We start from the raw sequence: 24706 nt of genomic DNA on the forward strand, positions 1-24706 counted from the left end.
GCCCAGGAGGGCACAAGTATCGTCACTGGTCAGGAGACCACCGCCGGAGTCATTGCCCAGGAGGGCCCCGGCTGCCACAGCCCCGCTGGGCAATGAGGGACCGTCATGTCACACACCAATGCACAGGTCAGAGACCGCCATGGCAAAGCACCGCTGAACAGGGCAAGCACCGCTTAACAGCCCAGAGACCGCCATGGTAAAGCACCGCTGAACAGGGCAAGCACCGCTGAACAGGGCAAGCACCGCTGAACAGCCCAGAGACCGCCATGGTAAAGCACCGTTGAACACGGCAAACACCGCTGAACAGCCCAGAGACCGCCATGGCAAAGCACCGCTGAACAGGGCAAAGCACAGCTGAACAGGGCAAAGCACCGCTGAACAGAGCAAGCACCGCTGAACAGCCCAGAGACCGCCATGGTAAAGCACCACTGAACAGGGCAAACAACGCTGAACAGCCCAGAGACTGCCATGGTAAAGCACCGCTGAACAGGGAAAGCACTGCTGAACAGCCCAGAGACCGCCATGGCAAAGCACCGCTGAACAGGGCAAAGCACCGCTGAACAGGCCAGAGACCGCCATGGCAAAGCACTGCTGAACAGGGCAAGCACCACTGAACAGCCCAGAGACCGCCATGGCAAAGCACAGCTGAACAGGGCAGAGCAACGCTGCAGAAGGAAAAGACGCCACATCAAGCATCGTTATCCCATGTACAGCTGGGACAGTGACGGGACAGAAACTATCACGGGGAGCCTAATCCAGTCTAGGCACCATTCCCCCTCCAGATCCAGTGGAGAAATCCATCCACTCCGTCTGTCCTGCACAGGATGAAGCACTCTGGGCACCAGTCCCCCTCCAGAACCAGTGGAGACTGTTATCCACTTGTGACACTGTGGCTTTGCACTCCCCAGGATGTAACAGTGGGCAACACATCCACTGTATAGACTTGAGAGACTGTGGCTTTGCACTCCCCAGGATGTAACAGTGGGCAACCCACCCACTGTAGAGACTTGAGAGACTGTGGCTTTGCACTCCCCAGGATACATCAATGGGCATGGAGCCCCGTCGTGGATGTGGCGTGGTGCTGTAATCCGGCTTAGGTGATCCCCCCTTCCCTTCCCACTGAGGTGCCTGTTGTATTTCTCTCTGATGCCCCGGCAGTGTTCTCTCCGTTTGTGGACAGGTTTCTTGTGTGGGCCTCGCCCATGCATTTTGGGCCCATGTGGTGCACGGACATTGAGAGTGCATATCTGCACTACTTCTTGTAATGTATATACTTTTGAATGAGTTTATATATGTCTGTATATATTTGGTAACTGTATTTTGATACATTACAATGTTTGAACTGATTTTGTTTTGTCTTTGCATTCTTCCGGGGGGGTTGTGGGTTGTTCCTGTGATGTTTGGAAATGCATTGGTGTGTGTGTTGTAATGTGCGAGGGTGAGGGTGGGGATGTTGCGTGTGTGTCCCCCTGACTTTTGCCTCCCCTATGTCGTAGGTGCAGTACTCACCGTTGTCTTCACCGCCGCAGGCCCTGGTGTTCGTAGATGAGTAGGAAGAGAAGGGCAGGTAGGATTTGTAATTCCGGCTCCATGGTGGCCTCCTTCCTCGTGGGATGTGTTAAGGTGAGCGTTTTCCCATTGCAAAAGCAGTTTCCGCCGTGTTTTTATCCACAGTGAATCCGCCCCGGAAAAGGTGGCGGATTGGCGGGTTGTGATACTGTCTCCCGCCTGTCTGTTGGCGGTGACCGCCGCGCTGCTTGTCTGTACCGCCGTAGCGGGCGGAGTGTTAAAGTGGCTGTCTATGTTGGCGGTTTCCGCCACGGTCATAATTCCCTTTTTTTGTCCGCCGGCCTGTTTGTGGTATTACCGCACCTTTAACACCGTCCGCCAGGGTTGTAATGACCCCCTATATGTCGAGGTCTCTGCCTCCACCTCTACTATCTTGTCTGTGAAGATCTCTGCCTCGACTGCGGAGATCTCTGCGTACGTAAGTATACAATTTAGTACTAAATGTTGGCGGGACAAGGGTAAGAACTATAAAATAGGGAATACTCATTATTAAGTAGATGGGGTTTTACTTTATTTTATAAGATATTTTAATTAACCTTTTACATTTTAAAACATAACTTTAAAAAATAAATTATTTTAAATTAACCATATACATAACTTTCAGTATTTTTTAATACATAATAAATATGTACAAGTACTTTTCTTTAGGTGGACTTTTTTTTTTTTTTTACAAATCTTTAATACAAGTTGATTGATACGATCTATTCGATATCTGATTCTCGAAAAACTAGCAAATTATTGCTGTAGGACACTCTAGGATCTGTCTAGCTCTGCTGTTGATGGCTGGTGATTGTGAAATTTGTATTATTTAGATTTAGATTTAACTACACTTTTTTCAAGGTTTTCTTATGAAGAGTGAACCTTAAGACCCCAGTGGAGAGTCACGCTTTTATAGAAAATCGAAATATTTTTGGATATTTTACTGATGCCCTTTTAAAAGCCCTTCTTTTTGTACTGTTATGACGACAGTTGGGCTATATGTTATATCGAAATTCACGCCCCCAGCGCCAAAACTCATGAAAAAAAAAAGGTTTCTTGCTTATCTCTTTCAGTTAAATTTAAAGCAGTTATTTATGAAACTTTTAAAGTTTATCACTTGTCATTGACTAATGCTATGGTTATCAGTGCTGATCCATTTTCCAGGTTCAGACCTTTTTAGTTCCACTCAAACTGTCATCCTGCCCAGGCCAATAACATGATGGGGCAGTCATTCCTTTATCATTCTATTATTCAACACCAAGCTGGCTACAGGGTGAACATAAGTTTTACAAAGACACATTATGTTCTATTATTTTACCTATGAGATTTAGGTTCTGGTCCCCACAGGCTCATTCTTCAGACAATAGAGATATTCATGAGGTAACACACCTGCCTGAGTGCTTGCACCGGTAATGCGGCAACATGTAAAACACACATTATCGTGACAGCTTCCATAATACTATTGTATATAGAACATTCATTAGTGTATAACTTCATTGTCACATTGGTTTTGGTATTGTACGTAACTATGCATCATTTCCGGGGGAGAGACAATTACTAATTTCTATCAAGAAACCCTTCAAGCAGGTGTCTTCCCCTACCATTGCAAGATTTGTCTGCTAGTTTAAGAAAGAAGGTGGCCATTGGTACTAGCATGTTTGAGGCACACTCTGTTAGTGATGCAATAGTCTTCAAAGTCTTTGTGTTGGGTGCAAATCTGGTGGACATACTGAATGCAGCAGACTGGCCCTTGGATTTCTGCTTCAAGAGGTTTTATTTTAAGGCTGGCATGGATATGGCTTTTCTGATGAGGAATAAGCTTTAAACTAGTGTAATCTTCGCCTCCTGTCCCAATGTAGAATAACAATTTTCCTAACTATTTAACAGAAATTTCAGTTCTGACGGATACATCTACTTGTGGATTCCTCACCTTTTGAATGTCCCTAATGCACTAGCATTCGATTCAACGGAAATGTTTTTTTTCTCTCTAGCTCTCCATGTCGACGAGGATGTCACAATGGCACGGCTCCGCACATGACTCTGTCTGACATCATCAGAGCCATAAGAAGTCCTCGCTGACATCTGTTCCCTTTCTTCTGCGCCTTCTACGCATAGCGTTTTTTCCTACCTCTCCGTGCGGTTACACTGTTTCAAGGAAATCTAGGTTTTGTTGTCTTCTTAGACAACAATATCTCCACCTAAGAAGTCAGGGTTCAAACCTTGTCAGGAGTGTGGTGGCCACATGTTGATTACGGACCGGCCTGAACATTGTCTTTGGTGCCTTATTTCGGATCATGAAGTCAGAGACAGTGCTTCATGCCAGAGCATGAATCCTAAAGCTCTGAAGTAGAGAGAAGCAAAATTGTTCTTGGCTAAGGCGAAGGACTAGCGAGGCCATCATAGGTCCTGACCTTGAGCGGACTCACCGTCTCATCGGTCCTCGAAGTCACAGAAGAAGGGATGACGGCATGGTTCACAGCGTTGGTCTTCTTGAGAAGTCAGTCCTCGACCTCTGTCTCCTGCTCCGAAGTCCCAGCACCAATCGACTTGGCAAATTAGTCCTCGGCCTCTGTCTCCGAAGTGGCCTGATGGTTCCCGGACGCTGCCTTTAGTAGAGATCCCCGACGACACTTACAACTCCTATAGCGCAGTTCTCTCTGGTTACACCACGGGATCAGGAGACTGAAGCCTCGGCAGCAAGTCCTGTTCGACCTCCTCAGCAGCAACATTTTCCTCAATTTCCATCTCCAGGGACAGACCTGATGAACTTTTTAAATACTCTGTATCGCATTTTCAACAGGGCAGTGACTCCCTCTGGTGTGCCGGCTGACCCCATTGGTCTTTTGTCCTGCTCCCTTGGAGGTTTTCCAGCACCATATAGGCAGGCTTCATTTTTACTTTTTATGCCAGTGATCCAGTATCCCTGGCCTTTAACGGTGCGGAGGAAGATGACACCTTTGCCGACTGTCACTCAGCAGGATTCAGTAGTGCAAGTACAACTTAGGAGCAGTCGCATCCGACATCACGTCACTCTAATCTAGCTCGACCAGTTTCAGGATCTAAGTTACTGGCGTTGATATCAGCTTCACAGGCGGTGCAACAGACATCACCAACCACAGTATATTCCCTTCTGGTGCCTCTGCTGGAGTCGAGGTTAAGGTCTCGAAGGAAGGCTCCTGGAGGAGCAAGAATATTTAGATGCGCAACAAGACCCTGAATTGGAAGAGGGTGAAATTGCAATGCCATCTCAGGAGTTTGAAGGCATTGATGTAGCAAGTAGTTTCCTCAGGGTGGAAGTTATCTCTATGGGGCCTACCTCCACCTGAGGTTACATCATACCATGGGGTAATAAGAAAAGCGGCTGAGCTGTTGGACTTGCCTCTCCCACAAAGGAATTAAGATCAAATATATTAACGGAGGTCCTTCATTCTTCATCGTCTGCATCAGAGCCTTTGTTGCCATTCCATGATGCTCCGACTGAACCAGTGTTAGACATGTGGCAGAAGTCTGTATTGACTCCAGCGGTGTTGAGGTTGATTGCTAGCAGATATTGGACGGCACAGGAAGATTCTGGGTTTTTGAGTCCACATCCGACACTGATAAGCTTAGGGGTCCAGGCATCTTGTTCTTCTAAATCAGCCCCTGGTTCCTTTCCAACAACGGCCTTGAAATCCGTGATTGCCACTTGTCTTTTAGGCAGATATATCCATGTTTTGATGGATTCGCCAGGGACATAATTCCCAAGCTACCGCAGAATCTTTAGGGCCATTTTGCAGAGCTTTTAAATGACAGTCAGGCTGCGGCAAAACAGGTGATACAATCAGGCCTCAATACAGTGGATTCAGTGGACAGTACCATGGGAACTTCAGTGCCACTAGGCAGCACTCCTGGTTGAGGGGCTTGGGGTTCTTCCCGAATGTACAATCGATGCTCATGGATTTACCTTTCGACGGGTCCAGACTGTTTGGGGCCAAAGCAGATTTAGCCTTAGAAAGATTTAAGTTAACGGAGAGCACAGCAACAGCTAAATTGTTGGGTCTTTAGTCCCTTTCTATGACATATAGACCACTACATAGGTTGAGGGGGTTTGGCCGGGGCTCTTCCTTTAGAGGACGATAGCATTTTCAGCAACAGCAGTCAGCCAAACCCCCTCTACAGATCCTATAGAGGTTGGGGCAGAGTTAAACAACGAGGTGCAGCCCACAACCTTCTTCCTCCTACTCTGCTAATCTCTCAGGGAAGCAGCCCTAGTTCCTCCATCTTAAGCTAACATGCTTTACGTGTGGGAGGGAGGTTGATTAAATTCCTACAGAATGGAAGTCCATAACAATGGACAGTTGGGTGTTAAACATTGTGGAAAATGGCTATGCCCTTCCCTTCCGGGAACTCCCCCCTCCTTTCCTCCCAAATAAACTTTTCTTTTCGAAAGCAAATCTACTCCTACTGCAGCAAGATATGAACAATCTACCTTTAAAGGGTGCAGTAGAGTAGAGAGGTCAGGGATGTTACTAAAGATATTTCCTGATACCCAAGAAGGCCGGTCGTTTACGTCTGATCACAGACCTGATGATTTTGAATTGGTTCCTCAAAGAGAAAAAAATTGAAATTGCTGACCTTGGCACAGGTGCTTCTTGCGCTGGACAAAGAAGACTGGATGGTTTCCATAGAGAGGATGCATATTTTCACATTCCCATTCTGCAGTCGCACAGGAAGTATCTCCGGTTCACAATAAGGATGAAACACTACCAGTTTGCAGTCCTTCCGTTTGGTCTTACTTCCGCACCTCGAGTCTTCACAAAGGTAGCGGCAGTGGTTGTGGCACCCCTCAGACGGTGAGGAATACCAGTGCTCCCTTATCTGGAAAACTGGTTGCTCAAAGCAAAGTATCCAGAGTTGGTGCTGCACCATTTGCAGTTGACAACCCAGTTGTTGTTTAACCTGGGCTTTATATTAAATGTGCTCAAGTCTCACCTGGAGCCCTAGCAGTGCCTGCTGTTCATAGGGGCAGTACTGGACACAGCAGTGAATCGTGCCTACCCTCTTCCTCAGAGGGTCCTTGACATTCAGGATATGATTCCGATGATTCAGGATGAAGCGGTCATTCCAGTCCTAAAGGTTTTAAGTCTGCTTGGTCTGTTCGCTTCCTGTATTCTGTTGGTCACTGACACATGTTGGCACATTAGGGGCCTCCAGTGGGAACGCCACTGGCATTGGTTTCAACACAATGGAGATCCCAAGGAGTCAATAAGGATTTCCAGAGACACTACAGCGGATCTTCAATGTTGGTGTATGGATGGCAAACTGACACAAGGGAAGCCATTTTGTCCTCTACCTTTGGTTTCCACAGTGATCACGGATGCTTCCACTCTAGGATAGTGAGCTCATCTGGAGGACCTGGAGATCAAGGTACTTTGGTCTCCAGAGGAACAGTTGCTTTACATCAGTCTGTTAAAATTGCTGGCGAAAATTCTGGCTCTCAAGGCGTTCCTCCCTTCCGTTCGTGGTCAGTCAGTACAGGTCTTGACAGACAACACTGCCACGATGTGGTACGTGAACAGCAGTGGGGGTAGTGTTGTACTTTGTCTGCAGAGAGGCTCTGCGACTCTATTCTTGGGCTCAGGACCATCGGATTTGCATTGTAGCAAACCATTTGGCCAGAGTTCTCAATGTACATGAGGACAGTCTGTCTGCACTTTTCCGCCGATCATGATTGGTGTTCCCATCCAGAGGTGGTAGTTCACATCTTCGCTCTGTGGCGGAAAAAGTGGTGAAACTGACATCAACGCATCGGCGAGGACTTCTTATGGCTCTGATGACGTCAGACGGAGTTGAGTGCTGAACCGTGCCATTGGACGTCCTTGTCGATGTGAAGAGTTAGAGAGAGGAAAAAGAAAGTCTGTGGAATGCTGACGCATTGGGGGTATTCAAAAGTTGAGGAATCCACAGGTAGATACTGTGTCCACCAGAAAAGTATTACCAAAGGTAAGTAACTTGTTCTTATAGACATAGAGGTGAGGATTATCCACCCATTGAAGGGCTACTATATCTTTTGATAATGTTGATCTTTTGCCTGAAAGACATGTCAAGCATGTTCTTATTTAGCATATGTTATATTAGATGGAAGTTCCTCAGGTAACTATATATTGTGATTACTGGGAACAATACATCCAAACAGGAATGACCTGAATGGCAACTGTCAGACGGAGAAAGAGAGGCCATGAAAGGAGAGACAGGACTATGAGTCACAGCCACCACTGTGACTGGATGGGAACTTTGAGTTTATTTTCCCTGGTGTGCATAGGAAAGTGTTTTGTTAATAAAGCTAATGGCTGCTGGATTGAAAATAAAATGGTGAAAGATAGCGTAATCCTTGCCTCCGGTCCTGACATAGAACTGCAAAGTTAGTTGCTCCATAATAGAGAGAGAGTATTAAGCTCTCTCTATTATGGAGCTCAGGAGTTTGATCCAAACAAACAGAGGTCAATACAATCACATTGTCTTTGGAAAACCGAATCGACAGAAAGTTCAATCAATACATTCAACTGTCCCTTCTCAGGTAAAATTTCTTATAGCCATACTAAATGGTGTTCCATGAGAATTTCCACCTTAATAGACCTGGCATTCAAGTTATCATCATTCTGGGCTGTGTCTGGGGGAATCCAGCTTTTAAAGAATTATATTAAATGGTTAATTAGTGTTGCAAACCATTAATTGCTGTTCCTTCTGGCCTTTGTCTCACTTAGATTTTTTTTTCTTTTTGCCTCTCTTTATCACTCTACTTGATGTTCTATGGCTCAGAATGTGCAGGTAACTCTGCAGTTGTTGTTTCTGGATGGAGAGGAAGCCTTTGAACAGTGGACAGCCATAGACTCACTCTATGGTGCTCGACATCTGGCGGAGCGCATGGCACAGACACAGCACATCCATGGTGGCACCGAAATCCAGGCCATAGTAAGTTATTAGTCTTTGTACGCAATTATTTCAAGTTGTTGGTGTTGGATGGTCGCAGGGCAGCTGCTTGCTTGAATGTTTGGGTGTCTTCTACTTTCAGGAACAACACATTTATGCTTCTGTTGTCTGGCTTAGTTGTTTTCTCAGAGAGGGAGATGTGGCCATTTTTATTCCCTTAGATTTGATAGTACCTTTCTCTCCAGGTAGTCCAGTGTCACATCACTATGTGGTTAATAGAGTTTGATGAGAGGGCTGTATGGGGAGGAGGGAGATTGCTATGCATTCTTTGTGTTGTATATAATGTGTTGTGTTTGATATTTTGTATTCAAAATGGTTGATATCCTCTTGTGGGATTCCTGTCCACCTGTTTATTTTCTCTGTGAATCCTCTGCATGAAAATGCTGCATCTTCAAGGTCTGCTCTTTCATACGTATGCAGATGAAAATCAAGTGGTGTTTGTCAACTTTAGGATGATATCCAGAAACTGTTCTGGCTGTTATAGGATGTTATTCCCCACCCACACTTAGAATCTCTTCTCTCTAGTTTTAGGTACATTTTTTACCTGCCTTCAAATATCTTTGAGGGTTGTTCACTGTTTCAGTTGTCATGTTTGAGACGTAGCTCTGCGTTTTTGTTAGTGAACTCCTTGTTATTTTATATGTGCTGCTGAGAGAGCTGAAAGTAAATCTGGATTTTGTTGTTTGCGCTAGGTTGGTTTGAGGTTGCAGTAACTTGACTTCAGTCTTTATGTGATCATTAGTAAACCAGGGATTAGCGGTTTTGAGTTATGTATTTATCTGTATATATGTGCGTGTATACATACTTGTGGGTGTATATATATATATATATATATATGTACATATATATATTCACTTTAAAAAACAAAGGTTTACAGGGGTGTTAGTAGTTAGGCTCACGTTATAAACATAGAGATTCACCGGTTATAATTAGAGTTCTGTCAAGTAACTATAACTCGTACCCTAAGGTAACTCATAACTCACACCCTTGTCATGCACAGCCAATTACCCCACAAATTACAGCACTCATGACATCTTTGATAACACCGTTGATACTATCAATGTCATATTTGCAGTAAACGGTTTGATGAAAAAACTGCATGGCGGGGCGCGAGTTATAGTTACCTTAGGGCACAATTTATGGTTACTTGAGATAACTCTATAACAGGTGAATTTCTATTGCTTTGTACGCTCAAAATGTGAGCCTAACTATTTCCCAACTATAACGTCCCTGTAATCTTTGTTTTTTCAAGTTTGTTTCTTTCACTGAAAAAAAACAAAAGCTACAGGAACATTATAGTTAGGTTCTGAGTTTCAGTGGATTTCTGTTTTTTAAGCGTAAAGTAATTTTAATTACTATGTTAATCCAACCACCACTTCACACAACCTTTGGCTTTGCGCAGCATGGTTTGGCCTCAGGGCCTGGCCCCAGGCACAGCGGCCAACCCCCCTATAACCACATAATCCCACATTATACATGGTCTTTGGGTGGAGGTTGGCTTGTGGCCAGGCCCAGCAGCCAGCACTCTGTAGCCACCCAAACTCATGCTGCCTAAGGCCTTCGGCCATGCGTGGCGGGGGTTGTCTGCAGGGCCTTGCCTGTAGCCATGTCCTGCAGCCAAACCCCTTTAACCACCCAGACCTGCTGCCTACCAGTATGGATTATATGACTGCTAAAATTAGTAGTCCTCGGTCCTATGTAACATTTTCTATACACTGACACATGCCTGTCATTGATTGTCTCTGTGTGGATGATGTAAAGTGCTCTGACATCCTACACTGGTATGATTGATGCTATACAAATAGTTAAATGAATCAGAGAGTGGTTATGGAGACTTGTGGGACACTGTTAAAGGGTGTTACTAAGGGAAGATACTTTTTAATGTGGGAGGGGAGCTGTAGTCACAATTGTTTGGGCCTGTGTGGGAGCCTGAAGGCCCCCGTGGTCCCTGCCGGCTCCCTGCCTCCTTCAGAAGCTGGCGTTGCTGTTACAGACTGCGAGCTGCTAAACATGCAGCTCCCTGTTTATGAGAGCAATTATTTCCTCTGTTTCCCTGCCCGCATGTCTGCAAGCAGGGAAACAGAGGGAAACCTCCACTCCACTTCCAGCGGACAAGAGCACTTTAACAGCTCCCACCCACTAGAACTGGAGTGTTTGCCGTGACTTGGCTGTCAAAGCTCCCGCCAAGTCAAACCAATCAGCAATGTCCTGAGGGTGGACACCCCAGGGCATAGCAATAGCCGGTCATGGGGGGTTGAGGTCCCGAGGGCCATAATTGGCTCCTTGAGGAGGGACACACGGCCCCCCTCCAGCACTTGAATTTGCCCTAGGGAGGTGATGGGCCCTGGGCCGGGGGGCCGCGATGGACCCCTTTCATTATCTCAATTTAATCCCTGGGAGGTGGCAGTCCCCGGGGCACGGGGAATCCACAGGACCCCCCTACTATAAGTAAGGCATTTTGCCCCAGGGAGATGGTAGTCCTCTGAGCACAGGGGGGCCGCGCAGCCCCTACGTACTATTGAATAAAAGCCCTGAGGAGGCGGCAGTCCTGGGGCATAAATAAGCCTGGGAGGGAGGGCACCTGGCCCACCTAAGTGCTTTATTAAAACAAGCGCAGCAGACCGCTCTTGTTTTTTTTTTTTTTTAGTTTTTTTTTTTTTTTGCCACAAATTTACAACATCATTGCAAATTCCATATTTTTTTATTTTTATATTGAAGTGCTTTTTTTGCCCTGGCTGGGTCCCTCTGGAACCCCAGCACCACATCCAATTGGTTAGGGTGTCCCTACCCTGGCCACCTTTCTTTTTTTCTTATCTTTTTTTCAGGGACTCGGCTGAAGCTGAGTCCCAGGATGGGTGCCTCATTTAAGTATTGGCAGCCAATCTGAGCTCTGCAGATCTCTGCACAAGCTTGTTATTATTCAGATATGCAAATTTGGATTTCCTAAAAGTTCTCAACAACTACTGAAAAGTTACACCAAATAAAAATTCTAATCTGCGTACTAAAATCTACCTTTCAGCCAAATCTGGTGTAATTTTGTCCAGCGATTCAGGCTGTAGTCATATCCAAACTCAAAGGGCAATTAACACGGGAAACGCATGTATTTTTGACCCCACCCCCACCCTTTTTCTCAGCCCCTTGACGGATCACCCCAAAACTTTCTGTGCGCAATAAGAGTCACTGGCACACTTTTTGGGGAAGATTCTGTGAAGATTCATCAAACGGTGCCTATGATATAGGCAAGTCCAAAAATGTTTTGTGGAAAATTGTCCTAATTATACCTACTGGCAACTGGCGTGGGTACATGTCTTTAATTTGTGGACTATGCTCGGGTAGAAGGGATGTTATCAGGACAGCTATAGTAGATGATGACTTATAGGTTTTCCTCATTTTTGGTATTCAATCATTTTGTGGGTAGTTTTTGTTGGAGCAGACAATGGTGTGAGTGGGGAATGGGAAGATTGGGAGTGTGATGTTTAATGTGATAATGGTGTGCTCAGACATATATAATATTCAAATCTCATCTCCTGTAATTCGGATGTGCTTTGAAGTGACAAATAACTTTGTCAGGAGGGGGGAGAAATGGGTCATAAAGTTAGTACCTGGGCCTCGAAGATGATGGCATGTGATGGTTTTGATTTTATTGTTGTGGTACAGAATGATTGATAACTTCCATCCTGCGTTCTCACTGCATTAGTGTCATTCAGCGGTGATGTGAAGTCTGTGTCTATGTATTATTGCTCCCATCCACCCTACTTGAGGGCTTATTGGTTAAGCGTATGTCATTTAGCAGTGAATGTTCAAGTTAGCCATCTTAGCTTCAGGGCTGCAAGCCCCAAATCATCCTGAAAACAATCTGAACAAAAACGTGGTCACTTCAGGGCCTTATTAAAAGTATTCATTGTTTGAAATCAGCAAAAGGGGAAATTATCTCTGGCTTAGGCAGACACGATTTAAGTATAGAATATAAAATATAGGGCAAGCATATAAACCGAGTCAAGCAAGGTGATGATGGTGAAATTTTATTTGAATGCAGTTAGGACCACTGCCACAAGAGGGTCTATGAGCCAAAAATGGCCTAAGTAAGTCCCCTGAACATCTGGAGGCCGATATAGATCCCCTCAAACAATCCTCAGAGACCTGATCACATTTTCAAAGCTTTTGAGCAGTCTGTCTGCCGCAATTTGAGAATGATACCAGCTGGCAACCCAAGGTAGCAAGTATTTCCGTAGTTTATTTGAGACTGAGTTTAAAAACCCACTGCCGGTGCATGCTGCTGCCAAGAAAGTAATGGCAAGATTTTGCAAATTAGCGTAATATCTTGAAGTAGACGGAGACCACAGGATTAACTTTCTCCCTCAGCTGGTGTACGTTTCTGGATTAATAGCCAAGGCTTTTCCCCTTTGCGACTGAGGAAGAGTGGATACAGGCATTCACAAGTAATCAGTGAGATCCAGTCGATGCAGGTCGGTGCAGCAGACTGAAATGGCAAACACGATAAAACGGTTGTGCAACATTGAGGAACAAAGGACTCACTTCACAGATAGATGCGAGGAGTTGGAATGAGGAGTTTCAAGTTGCGAAGATAAACTACACACTATCTCAACCAAATATGCATAATATAAGAAGCAGATAGCAATCCTTCAAGAGAAACAGGTCCCTGGAGAACAGATCAAATCTGGAAATTACTGGTGTTATCTGCAAGAAAGGAGGAAAATGCTGGGAAATCTCATAACTAGAGTCTAGGACTCACATTCTCGCAGACCTCTGCCAAGACTTAACAATAATGTGAGCGCACAGGGTATATATCCCAGAAAATGCAAAGTATCTATGTAGTATCCTAGGTAGAATTAAAGAACTCATCCTATCAAAAGCCATTAAGGAGAATACTTTCTCAGTCCAAAATGAGTCCTCATTTCAGTTATATTCAAATACAACTATTAAAACTATACGCAGGCTCAAGGAGTTCAGAACTATTATCCCTGTGTAGCATTCTACTGACAACTAGGCTTTGTTGGTACAGATATCTAAACTGAAAGTTCTCTTGAAAGGTCAATTTTTATATGTTTTGTCAGGTGCAAGAGGCACAAACATTTTTAAAAATTTTAGTGCTTCAGGATAAGTCATAGATTAGATTTAATCTTCTTGGAAGTTTGAGTAAAGGAGATGTCTAGGTTGAAGACTTGTACATTATAATTGAGGGCATGAGGTTGCTGAAAGGAACCAAATGAAATTGAGAGAGCTGGGGTGGTCCAGGAAAATCAGAACCAGGAATGGGAAATAAAGTAGCAATACTCTGGCATGGCATTGTTTACCTTTAGTGATAGAGGCAGTAAGATAGAAGAAGGTCCTAGTGCAAATTATCGGGTTAATGGTTTTTAAATTGGGCTTTGATCATAAGCAGCACATTTCTACACCCAAAATCTCCTCTCTAGCATTACTAGCAAGACCATGTTCCTACTTTAAACAACTCAAGTCAATGCTTAATAGTCGGCAGTGGATAAAGGAAGATAAATTTAGGTTTACAGTACTCTATTTATAAGAAGAGAGTGCTGATGGGAGTGTTTCTCCATGCACTTTGAGGGGTTTTATATATATACACCTATGGATATTATTAAGGGCTGAGCCCTTTAGGCACATCTTGCACTTTAGGCACTTCATAAACTTTAAAAAGTAAGGGAAAAAAAAAAAGATTTATCTCTTTTTTTGCCATAATACGCTGGACAAATTCATGGAATGGCAAGTGGTGGTTGGAGGGTGGGCGGTGAATGGTGCTTAGGTAATAACATGAGGGGGGGGTTAAAAGAGACTGCTTTTACATGCAGAGGTACTTGGGTATTCCTCTGGAGTTTTTATCCCTTGTGGCTTTGGGTTTTTTATGCAAACTCCTTTTATCAGTTAAGCATTTTAGTTATTTCAGGCACGATATACACTTTATTTATTGTATGCTCCCCAGGCCTATCTTCTTTAACTCTTTAAGTGTGATGCTCAAATTGATTGACAGTTGGTGGGTAGTCTGCTTAAGTAACTTCCCCAAGAGGATAAAAGACAGTGTAACTAGGCACCTTGGTATTTTTTAAAGAGGTGTCTTGATATTATGTTGTTTGGGATTGTCCTTATGTCAGTTTTTTTTATTTCTTTTATTCTCTATGGCGTTATATTTACCATTGGTTGGTGTGTCTATATGTGGAAAAATAGGTCTTTATTGGATTTTGGCACTTTTGATATGCTTAGGCACTTATTTAGAATAAAGGATAAATTGGTCATCTCATTTAGTGTTAACAGGTTTAACAATAGGGAGAAAGCATAGCCTATTGAAGTGTGGGTACTAATGCTTAATCCTGCAATTGTACTGTTGCAGAAAACCCACATTTCCACTTAAAGCTTAATAAGTTTAAGTGGTTTTCAGCTTCGGCGGATCTTCAGTGTTTTCCCTTGACTGGGGCGGTCCATAGAGGGGTAACAATTCATGATAGTAAAGTCCATGTCTGGCATCATGATAAGGAAGGTAGTAGGTGTTGGGTGAACTGTACAATAGCAGCAGCCAGCGTGACTATTGTAAGATTTTTGCTCCAATAGAAGACAACACAGATATTTTGGTATCCTTTTTTTGATTCTTTTGTCACCCCCTAGGAGGCTGGTGATAGGAGGGAAATTTCATTGTTTGCAAAATCGAGCTTTTGATTCCTCATGCCCACACAAAAAACAACTTAAGTAAAAAAAAAAAAAACAGCATAGTTAATTAAACAATATCAGGCTAATTTGAGGCTGGTTGGTGCTTGGCATGCAAAGCGTCCCCGTACGTGTGAATATATATGTATGTCAAGGAGGTTTAAATCATCTGCCTGAATTGATCAGTTTTTGGTCAGCTCAACTTTTCATCTTGCCGATATGCAGGTTTTGTCCAATGGTCTTTTGGATCATGCTGCCCTTCTATTAGAGTTAAGGAATTTAAAGGGACCCCAGAAACCAAGGAGGTGATTGGTTGATAAATTATAGCAGGTGTATTTGGATTTACCTGCTCTGATTGGAATCGAGATAGAAGCTTTTTTTTTAGCAAAACCAAAAAACTGCCTATTCCAAGATGTCTAGGATGCATTTAAGGCCTCCATTCACTATTGTTTGATATCTACAGATATCTACCTTAGGAAAAGTAAGAGAGCCAAAAATCAGGAATCTGAAACCTCTGTTAGGGAGAAGTATGAAAAAGTGATGAAAGTAGACTCAAAGGAGAATGGAAGAACTTTTGCCCAGGCAAAAGATTGCCTTTATGATCATTACTAATTCCAAAAATATATAAATAATTCTTCATAACTAGAGCAGTCCTATAAAGGCTCTGACTGTGCAGGAACACTTATGACCTGGCAAGTCTGGGAGAGAAAAGCTAAGAATGCTATCAGCCCTTTAGATTGTTCTAAAACCAGAACACAGTTTACAGTCCCAGAAGAAATCAATAAATAGTTTTTAGACTGTTATGTTGGTAGTTATAGCCACCCCAGGCAATACAATTGGCGCAGTTGACTGAATTTTAGAGACTACAATGTATACCTAAATTGGCCCAGGATGAGAAAGATCGCCTGATTCATCCGTGTACAATGTCTGGATTAGAAGAATTTACCTCTAGTCTACCTCTGGGGGAAGCTGCTGGCCCAGACGACTTCCCTGCAGAATTATCAAGAGATGTTCCCAGTTTAAAGAAGACACTTGCTTGAATTCATTAATTTCATGCTAATTGATGGGATAATACTACCGTCTTTCATGATAGGGTAATAGTTTTTTTTTTTTTTTATATAAGGGAAAGGATCCACATGATTCGAATTTGTAATCACCTATTTCGCTTTTACAATCTGATTACAACATTTTCACAAAATTGTTAGCAAATAGATTTAATAAGAATACTCATAAATTGATTCACCTGCATCAAAATGGATTTATTCAGGGAAGGCATCTTTCTACTAACACTAATTTTATGATTGAATCTCTGAGTTTTTAAAAAAAGTTAATCAAATACCAGCCATGATATACATGCTAGATGTCAAAAAGGCATTTGATTTGGTAACCTGGGACACTCTTTTTTAGATTCTACAGGAGTTAAAAATTCCCAATCAAATAATAAGAACAATTCAAAAGCGTTATGAGGGTGCAAAAGCCAAATCAATAATTAATTCACTAGATGCAAGCACTGTCAGGGTAGGAAAGGGCAAAAAACAGGGCTGTCTCCTCTCCCAACTTTTTTTTTTTTTTTTATAGAACTCTTAGCTATAGCAATTTGAGCTGATGCTATGATTTTACCCCCACACACAGCTTGCTCGTTTAAAACTATATGCTGACAATGTAATGCTGTTTCTGGGGCCTACAAGATTATGTCAGGAGATTTTTGCACTTTCTAAAAATCTTGGAGGTTACAAGATTAATAATGTAAAAATAGAGGTCATATTATGAATCGTAAACCCAACTACTGCCAGAACTTCAGAGTACTATTCCAAAAAGATATTTTCCAAGATATTTCCAAGATGGAATTCCTTGCCATTACTTTGTTAAGGAGAGTAGCCTTGATAAAGATAACTGTGTTGCCAATGGTCAACTTCCTTTTTTTGTGACTATTCCATGCATGTTTATTTTTTTTAACGAAATTGGAGGCTATGATTTCCTCTTTCATATGGAAAATTCGTTGATCAAGGTTAGTGTTAGAGAAACTTTACCTTCCTATGGTAGAAAGTGGGCTATTTCCTGCCCAACCTGAATAACTTGCATAGAAGATTTGGACTTCAAGAACTGTGAGGTCATCTCTCAGCAGGTGATAATCAGTTTGAGATTGGCCAGCATTTTAAAAGTTATTGATTTTCTGGCTGGGAATCTTAGGAAAATGTGGACTGAAATAAAGGCTACATTGGGTGCAGGTAGCAAACAGCTTAAATGGTCATATAATGTGATATATATCTCACCCTTAAGGAAAATGATCCCTTAACGGTTCTATGGCAGAAAAAGCTAGTGATGGCTCTTGTTGAAAAACATGTGTTTAAACAAATTTCTGTGGACAAACAAATCTTAGAGAAGATCAAGTGGGTGGATGCTTGTTTAAAAATATCAGCCAGGTGGCTTTTAGGGGAAGATATTGTTTTAGCTTCTTCCGGTATGGAAAAAAATGAGTTAAATCTTTCAACTTTTGAAGGATGCAATTCTATTCAAATTGGGTGATTCATTACACCCCAGCTCGATTGCATAGATTCAGTTCAGGATACCTCAATATCTGCTTTAGATGTGACACGCTAGACTGGGGTAACTGGTCGCACATAGCTGGGTTATGTCTTGAGTTGAATATATATTCTGGGATTCAATCTTCGGTTACTTAGAAAACATCTTGGGTGTGCAAATTGAATGAGACCCAATTACTCAGGTGCTGTTTTTCTTTTAACCAAGATATATCAGAGAGCCATCAAAAGTTAATCTATATATATATATATATATATATATATATATATATATATATGATGATTGCTCGTTCTTTGATTCTCCAAAAATGGCTAACTGGTTTGTTACCACAATTCCCTGAATGTTTAAGTAAAATGATTGAAATATGTGTACAAGAAGAATTATAAACAAAAATAACAGCAGCCAGTAACATCAACAGCTCTGGGGAGAATTGTTTGTAGACTGATAACAGCAAAAATATTGATACCTGTTCTATACGTGATTAGATTTTGGGTGAGGCGAAAGAATGCTATATAGTTATTCAATGTTACGCTACGACCTGTCTGAATTTGAGATTCTTGGAGTTCTTTATTTATTATTGTCATGAATTTGAATTGGAATGATGTATGAATAGTTTCTGAATTGTAAAATATATTTATGGTTGTTTCGAAGATCTCTTCCACTATGTACCACCATCTATAAACAGAATGAAAAAAGTGCTTGCTTGTTAAGCTTGCTTCCTCATGTACTTCTCATGTCTCCCTTTTCTTCCCCTATTTATCTGCTCTTCCCCACCTGCCGCCCATTGTTCGTCAGTTTGCTCCCATCCTCCGCCCTCTCATTGTCTGTGGCTGCTTGCTCCTACCCTCCCACTTCCAGTAGTGCGTGTTGCCTCCTTGCTGTCACCCTCTCGTTGTCTGTGTTGCCTCCTTGCCCTCACCGTCCCCTTCCCTTTGTCCATGTTGTTTCTTTTTCCCCCTTCCCTGTATTTTATCTGTGTTGTCGCTTTGCTCCCATCCTTTCCCTCCCATTGTCTGTATTGCCTCCTTTTTCTCACCCTCCCACCCTGTTGTCTATTTCCTCCCTGCTCCCACCCTCCACTTGTTCTTGTTGCCTCCTTCCTTCCAGCCCCCTCTGTACATGCATGTTGCCTCCTATTTTCCCACCCTATGGTTGTTGGTGTCTGCCTCCGGCTCCCACCCTCCCTCCTGTTGTGCATGTTGCCTCTCAACCATCACAGCAAAAAATATCCCTATAATGCGGACACCTCTGGCTGCCTCATATCACTTTTGTTTTGTCTTCCTTCGCCTTCCCTTCTTCTGGTGTCTGTTACACTTCCTACCTGCCCCTACTCAGAAGCTCTCCTGCCAGCAATAAAAAAGTGGTATGGCATGCACTACGCTGGCTGCGTCATGTTAGTAATTTTAGCCATGCTGCACTGCAGCCGCACTCCTATACAGCATGGCTAAAAACATTGACAAAGCCAGTAGCTCTCCTAAGTGAGACTGGTTCTGTGAGAGTGTGTGGATCCCATACTATTTGTTACTTTTACCATTGAATGCTCTATTCATTGGAGCATTGCATCTCTCTGCTCTGATGACCTACTATACCCCTCCGGACCGCAAACTAGCCTGTGGCAGAATCAAAACTAAGGTTCAGTGGAAGAGTAGGTCTGTTGGTCTTTATTCAGTCTAGAGTGTATCTTCTTTCATCCTAAATGAAAGATGCATTTTATTGTGGTATGAGCAAAAAGTGCCATAGATTGTAACGCACAGCTGCTCTTTATTCCCTGTTAACATACTTTAGGAGACCAAAAGGTCACGCTGTTGAAACGTGTGTATTGGGGAAGCATCACTAACAACGAAGTTAATGCAACGCTATGCTTTGACCACGCTGCCATTACCATGCATATGCGTTTACTACGCATGTGTTTAACACACATGCCTTTGCAACGCAAATGTGTGGTCATGGCAGAGAGAGCAATCCAGGCGGAACAGGAAGGAGCAGCGACCAAAGGAGAAAGAGGTAAGTGGGGCCGAGTTGTGGGAGGTTGGGGTAGTTTTTAGGGAGGGTCAGGGTAGTTTTTAGGACAGGATGGGGTAGCTTTTAGGATTTAGGGCAGGGTAATTTGTAGGACAGGGCGGGTAGTTTTTAGGACAGGGTAGGCTTTAAGTTTCAGAGCTGGGGCAGAGGTTCAGGTAGTTTTTAGGTTAGGGTAAGTTTTAGGGTTTGGGGTTGGGGTAGTTTTTAGGACAGGGTGGGGTAGGTTTTAGGACAGGGTAGGGCAGGGGTTAGGGTTCAGAGCAGGGGGTCAAAGGGGCAATTTTAAGGGCTTGGGCGGGTGGAGTATGGTGTCAGGTGTAGGGGGCAGGGCAGCATCTTGAGGAAGAACCTCAAAACGTGGCTCTTCTGGTGAGGCCCCACCCTCCCCCCAGCGCCTTGAGACCCTCACGGATGAGTAGCCACGCTTTACAAATATTGATTGATTGCTTGAGAATTTACCACGCATGTTCATTCACCAAACATTCCTTTACAACAAAATGAATTGTAAAGGCGTGGGTGGTAAAGGCATGCGTGATAAAGACGTTGTTTTTGTAGAGACCGTGTTGTAAAGACATGCATGATATACACATGCGTTGTTCCATCATGCATCCGACCAGGGGGAAACATCACTAACAACGCAGTCAATGCAATGCTATGCATTGACCACGCTGCCATTACCAATCATATGCGTTTACTATGCATGCGTTTAGTATGCATGCCTTTACCACACATTGCATGGTAACGGCAGAGAGAGCAGTCCTGGGGGAACAGGAAGGAGCAGCGACCAGAGGAGTGAGAGGTAGGTGGGGTGTTTTTTTTTGGGGGGGGCGGGGTTGCGGTCGTGTTTAGGACCGAGTAGGGGTAGTTTTTAGGACATGGTGGGGTAGGTTTTAAGGTTCAGGGTCGGGGGTCGGGTTAGTTCTGGGGACAGAGTAGGTTTTAGGGTGTAGGGCAGGGTGGGGGGTTGGGGTAGTTTTTAGGGCAGGTAGGTTTTAGGACAGTGTAGCTTTTAGGGTTTAGTGTGGGGCGGGGTCATTTTTAGGACAGGGTGGGGTAGGTTTTAGGACAGGGTAGGGTTTGGGGGTCAGATAGTTTTTAGGACAGGATGGGGTAGGTTTTAGGACAGAGCAGGGTAGCTTTTAGGGTTTAGGGTGAAGGCGGGGAGTCGGGGTTGTTTTTAGTACAGGACGGGGTACGTTTTAGGATTCGGGGTGGGGTGGACGGTCGGGGTAGTTTGTAGGACAGTGTGGCATAGTGTTTAGGAGCGGTAGGTTTTAGGGTTTAGGGCGGGGATCCCGGTAGTTTTTAGGACTGCACGGGGTAGGTTTTAGGACAGCGTGGGGTAGTTTTTAGGAAAGGGTAGTTTTTAGGTTTTAGTGCGAGGTTGGGGTAGTTTTTAGGACAGGGTAGGTTTTATGCTTATGGCGGGTGATCAGGGTAGTTTTTAGGACAGGTCAGGGTAGATTTTCAGACAGGGTAGCTTTTAGGGTTTAGGATGGGGCGGGGTAATTTTTAGGAAAGGGTGGGGTCGTTTTTTGGGTAGGGTAGTTTTTAGGGTTTAGGGTTGGGTCAGAGTAGTTTTTAGGGCAGGGGGTAGTTTTTAAGACAGGGTAGGTTTAGGGTGGGGGTCGGAGTAGTTTTTAGATCAGGGTGGGGTAGTTTTTAGGACAGGCTAGGTTTTAGCCTTTAGGGTGGTGGAGGTCTGGGTGGTTGTTACGAGAGGGCAGTGTAGGTTTTAGGTTTCAGGGCGGGTGGTCGGGGTAGTTTTTAGGGCAGGGTGTGATAGGTTTTAGGATAGTTTAGGGTAGCTTTCCGGGTGAAGGTGGCGTGTTTGGGTAAGTTTTATGGCAGGGAAGGTTTTAGGGGTCAGGGTAGGGTTGGGGGTTGGGTAGTTTTTAGGGCAGCATGGAGTACGTTTTAGGACAGGGTAGGTTTTAGGGTTCAAGGTGGTTGGGGTATTTTTTAGGACAGCGCAGGGTAGGATTCAGGTGGGGGCATGGTGGCCGGCCTAGGTTTTAGGACAGGGTGGGGTCATTTTTAGGACAGGGTATGTTTTCGGGTTTGAGACGGGGTCAGAGTAGTTTTTACGACAGAGCGGGGTAGGTTTTAGGATAGGGCAGGGTAGTTTTGGGGGTTTAGGGTATGGGCGGGGAATCACAGTAGTTTTTATGACAGGACAAGGTAGGTTTTAGGGTTTAGGACGGGGGGTCGGGTAGTTTTCAGGACAGGGTGCCAATAGGTTTTAGGACAGGGCAGAATTGCTTTTGGTTTTTAGGGCGGGGCTGGGGTAGTTATTAGGACAGATCAGGATAGGTTTTAGGACAAGACAGGGTATTTTAGGGCAAAGGCGGGAGGTTGGTTAGTGCTTAAAACAGGGCAGTGTGGGGTAGTTTTTTGGACAGGATAGGTTTTCGGGATTGGGGCGGGAGGTCAGGGTAGTTTTTAAGACAGGACACAGTAGGTTTTAGGACAGGGAAGCTTCTAAGGTTTATTGCTGGGAGGGGTAGTTTTTAGGGCAGGGTAGGTTTTAGAGTTTAGGGTGGGGGCGGGGGTCGAGGTTGTTTTTTAGGATTGTGGAGTAGGTTTTAGGACAGGGCAGGGTAGCTTTTAGGATGGGAAGTCAGGTTAGTTTTTAGGACAGGGCAGGATAGGTTTTAGGTTTCAGGACAGAGGGTTGGGGCTATTTTTAGAACAGGTACAGGTAGATTTAGGACAGGGTAGGTTTTACAGTTTGGGCAGGGAGGTCGGGGTAGTATTTAGGACAGGGTGGGGTAGGATTTAGGGCAGGGCAGGGTAATTTAGGGTTTAGGGTGGGGGCGGGTACGTTTTAGGACAGGGCAGAGTAGGTTTTAGGGTTTAGGGTGGGGGGTCGGTGGATTTAGGAAAGGGTGGGGTAGTTAGTAGGACAGGGTAGGTTTTAGGGTGGGGCGGGGGTCAAGGTAGTTTTTAGGACAGGGTGGGGTAGGTTTTAGGGCAGGATAGGGTGGGGTTAGGGCTCGGGCAGGGGGCGGAAGGAGCAGGCAATTTTAAGGGCTTGGGTGGGTGGATTATGGTGTCAGGTGTAGGGGTCAGGCCAGGGGAGAATTTACCACGCCTGTTCCTTTACCACACTTGCTTTTACAATGAAATTCGATGTAAAATCATGTGTGGTAGAGGCATGCTTGGTAAAGACAGTCGTTGTACAGACCGCGCTGTAAAGGCATGCTTGACATACGCCTGTGTTGTTCCATCATACATCCGACCAGGGGAAACATCACTAACAACACCTGTCAATGCAATGCAATGCAATGCATTGACCATGCTGCCAGTACCACACACATGCATTTAGCATCATGCCTTTACAATTCATATGTGTGGTAACGGCAGAGAGAGCCATCTGGGCAGAACAGGAAGGAGCAGAGGCCAGAGGAGAGAGAGAGAGAGGTGAGTGGGGCCCAGTTTGGGAGGGAGGAGTTGGGGTAGTTGTTCGGACAGGGTCCGGGTAGTTTTTAGGACAGGATGGGGTAGGTTTTAGGGTTCAGGATCAGGGGTTGGGGTAGTTTTTAGGACAGGGTAGGTTTTGGGGTTTAGGGTGGGGTGAGGGGTCAGGGTAGTGTAGGGGATCCTATTTAGTTTAATGGGAATCAGGTGTTTAGCTTAGCCTTTGGCTTGCAGGCCTGTGCCCCTGTCACCTAGTGACATTTTAACTTATGTAGCTTGCTCTTTTTAGCACATTTATGTAATTATTTCTTCCAAGATGGCTGCCATGTTTATAGTTAGGAAGATGTTTTAGTTTCTTGATATCAGTGCCATTCTGTAAAGATGTCACAATCAGCATCAAAGATAAATGAGATATGTAGGTATTCACATCATGTACTTTCCCACTTTCATGTGACAGTAACATAATGTACCTTTTCAGAGAATTGTTTATATAATTGCCGCCCTAAGCATGCCTTCTTATCTATTGTGTGAGAACATACCTGCGTCAGGGGGTCCTACAAGATCTGTATAAATAACATCTCACTCAGGCAAGATAATCCGATTCCTACCAGATGCCATTGATGCTATCTATGCTACACGTCGCCTTGATGCTGACCCAGTCTTCGTGTCCCCACGGAGTCTTATGTATAGACCTAATTCCAAGGTAACAAGGGTTGGGGGACTCTTCTCATGGACATGGTACTGGCAGATTAGTTTCAACACACCTAGCTCTCTTTAGGTTAGAGATTAGGTTCATCATGCTAGGGTATTAGGGTTAATTTCACATCTACTTTACATTTCATGTTATTGCAAGATGGTGGGGGTCTTTGTATTTATGACTCTTGTTTTTGCCATTCTATTTCTTGCTTTGTTCATTATCCTAATCATTGCAGCCCATGCAATTTACAGTAGATTGCAGTCTTGTTAAGTTGAAAACTTTACTGCATCTCTTTCATTGCCTGTGTGTTACTCACACATGTTACTCATGTGGGAAAAGGGTAATCTCCTTTTAACCACGATCTTCCTGAGATGTCGCACTCTAGAGTCCATGCGTAAATCTGCCACAAATTACTTTTTACTGTTTAAGGTTTTTGGTGAGATACTGCTAGTGATCCGGGAGGGTTGGGCCGGCAGTTGCAACTTGTTGTAAGATTGGCCTAGTCACCAACAAAGATAAGTACGGTCATCCCTAAACCAGCTGTATTGCCTAGAGCAAGAGTCCAGCTTTGACAGTAGTTTTTAGGACAGGGCGGGGTAGGTTTTCGGACAGGGCAGGGTAACCTTTAGGGTTTAGGACAAGGTAGTTTTTAGGACAGGGAAGGGTAGGGAAGGTTTCAGGGCAGGGTAGGATTCAGGGCTGAGGGCGCTGTCATTACCACACATTGTTTGCTACACATGTGTTGGGAGTTCGGGTAGTTTTTAGGACAGGTGGGGGGTCCGGGTACTTTTTAGGACAGGGTGGGGTAGGTTTTAGGGTTCAGGGTGGGATGTCGGG

General features: G+C 44.2%; 1 protein-coding gene across 1 annotated transcript in view; it reads left to right on the plus strand.

The window, feature by feature from the left end:
* The window catches only part of QPCTL (glutaminyl-peptide cyclotransferase like), a 967717-nt gene that overhangs the window by 485311 nt on the left and 457700 nt on the right, over positions 1 to 24706 (plus strand). Inside the window, exon 4 of the mRNA XM_069207795.1 lies at positions 8347 to 8499. Coding sequence (XP_069063896.1) covers positions 8347 to 8499 — 153 coding nt within the window. The remainder of the gene's footprint in view (positions 1 to 8346; positions 8500 to 24706) is intronic.

This window comes from Pleurodeles waltl, chromosome 9 (assembly GCF_031143425.1).
Source record: "Pleurodeles waltl isolate 20211129_DDA chromosome 9, aPleWal1.hap1.20221129, whole genome shotgun sequence".
NCBI lineage: Eukaryota > Metazoa > Chordata > Amphibia > Caudata > Salamandridae > Pleurodeles > Pleurodeles waltl.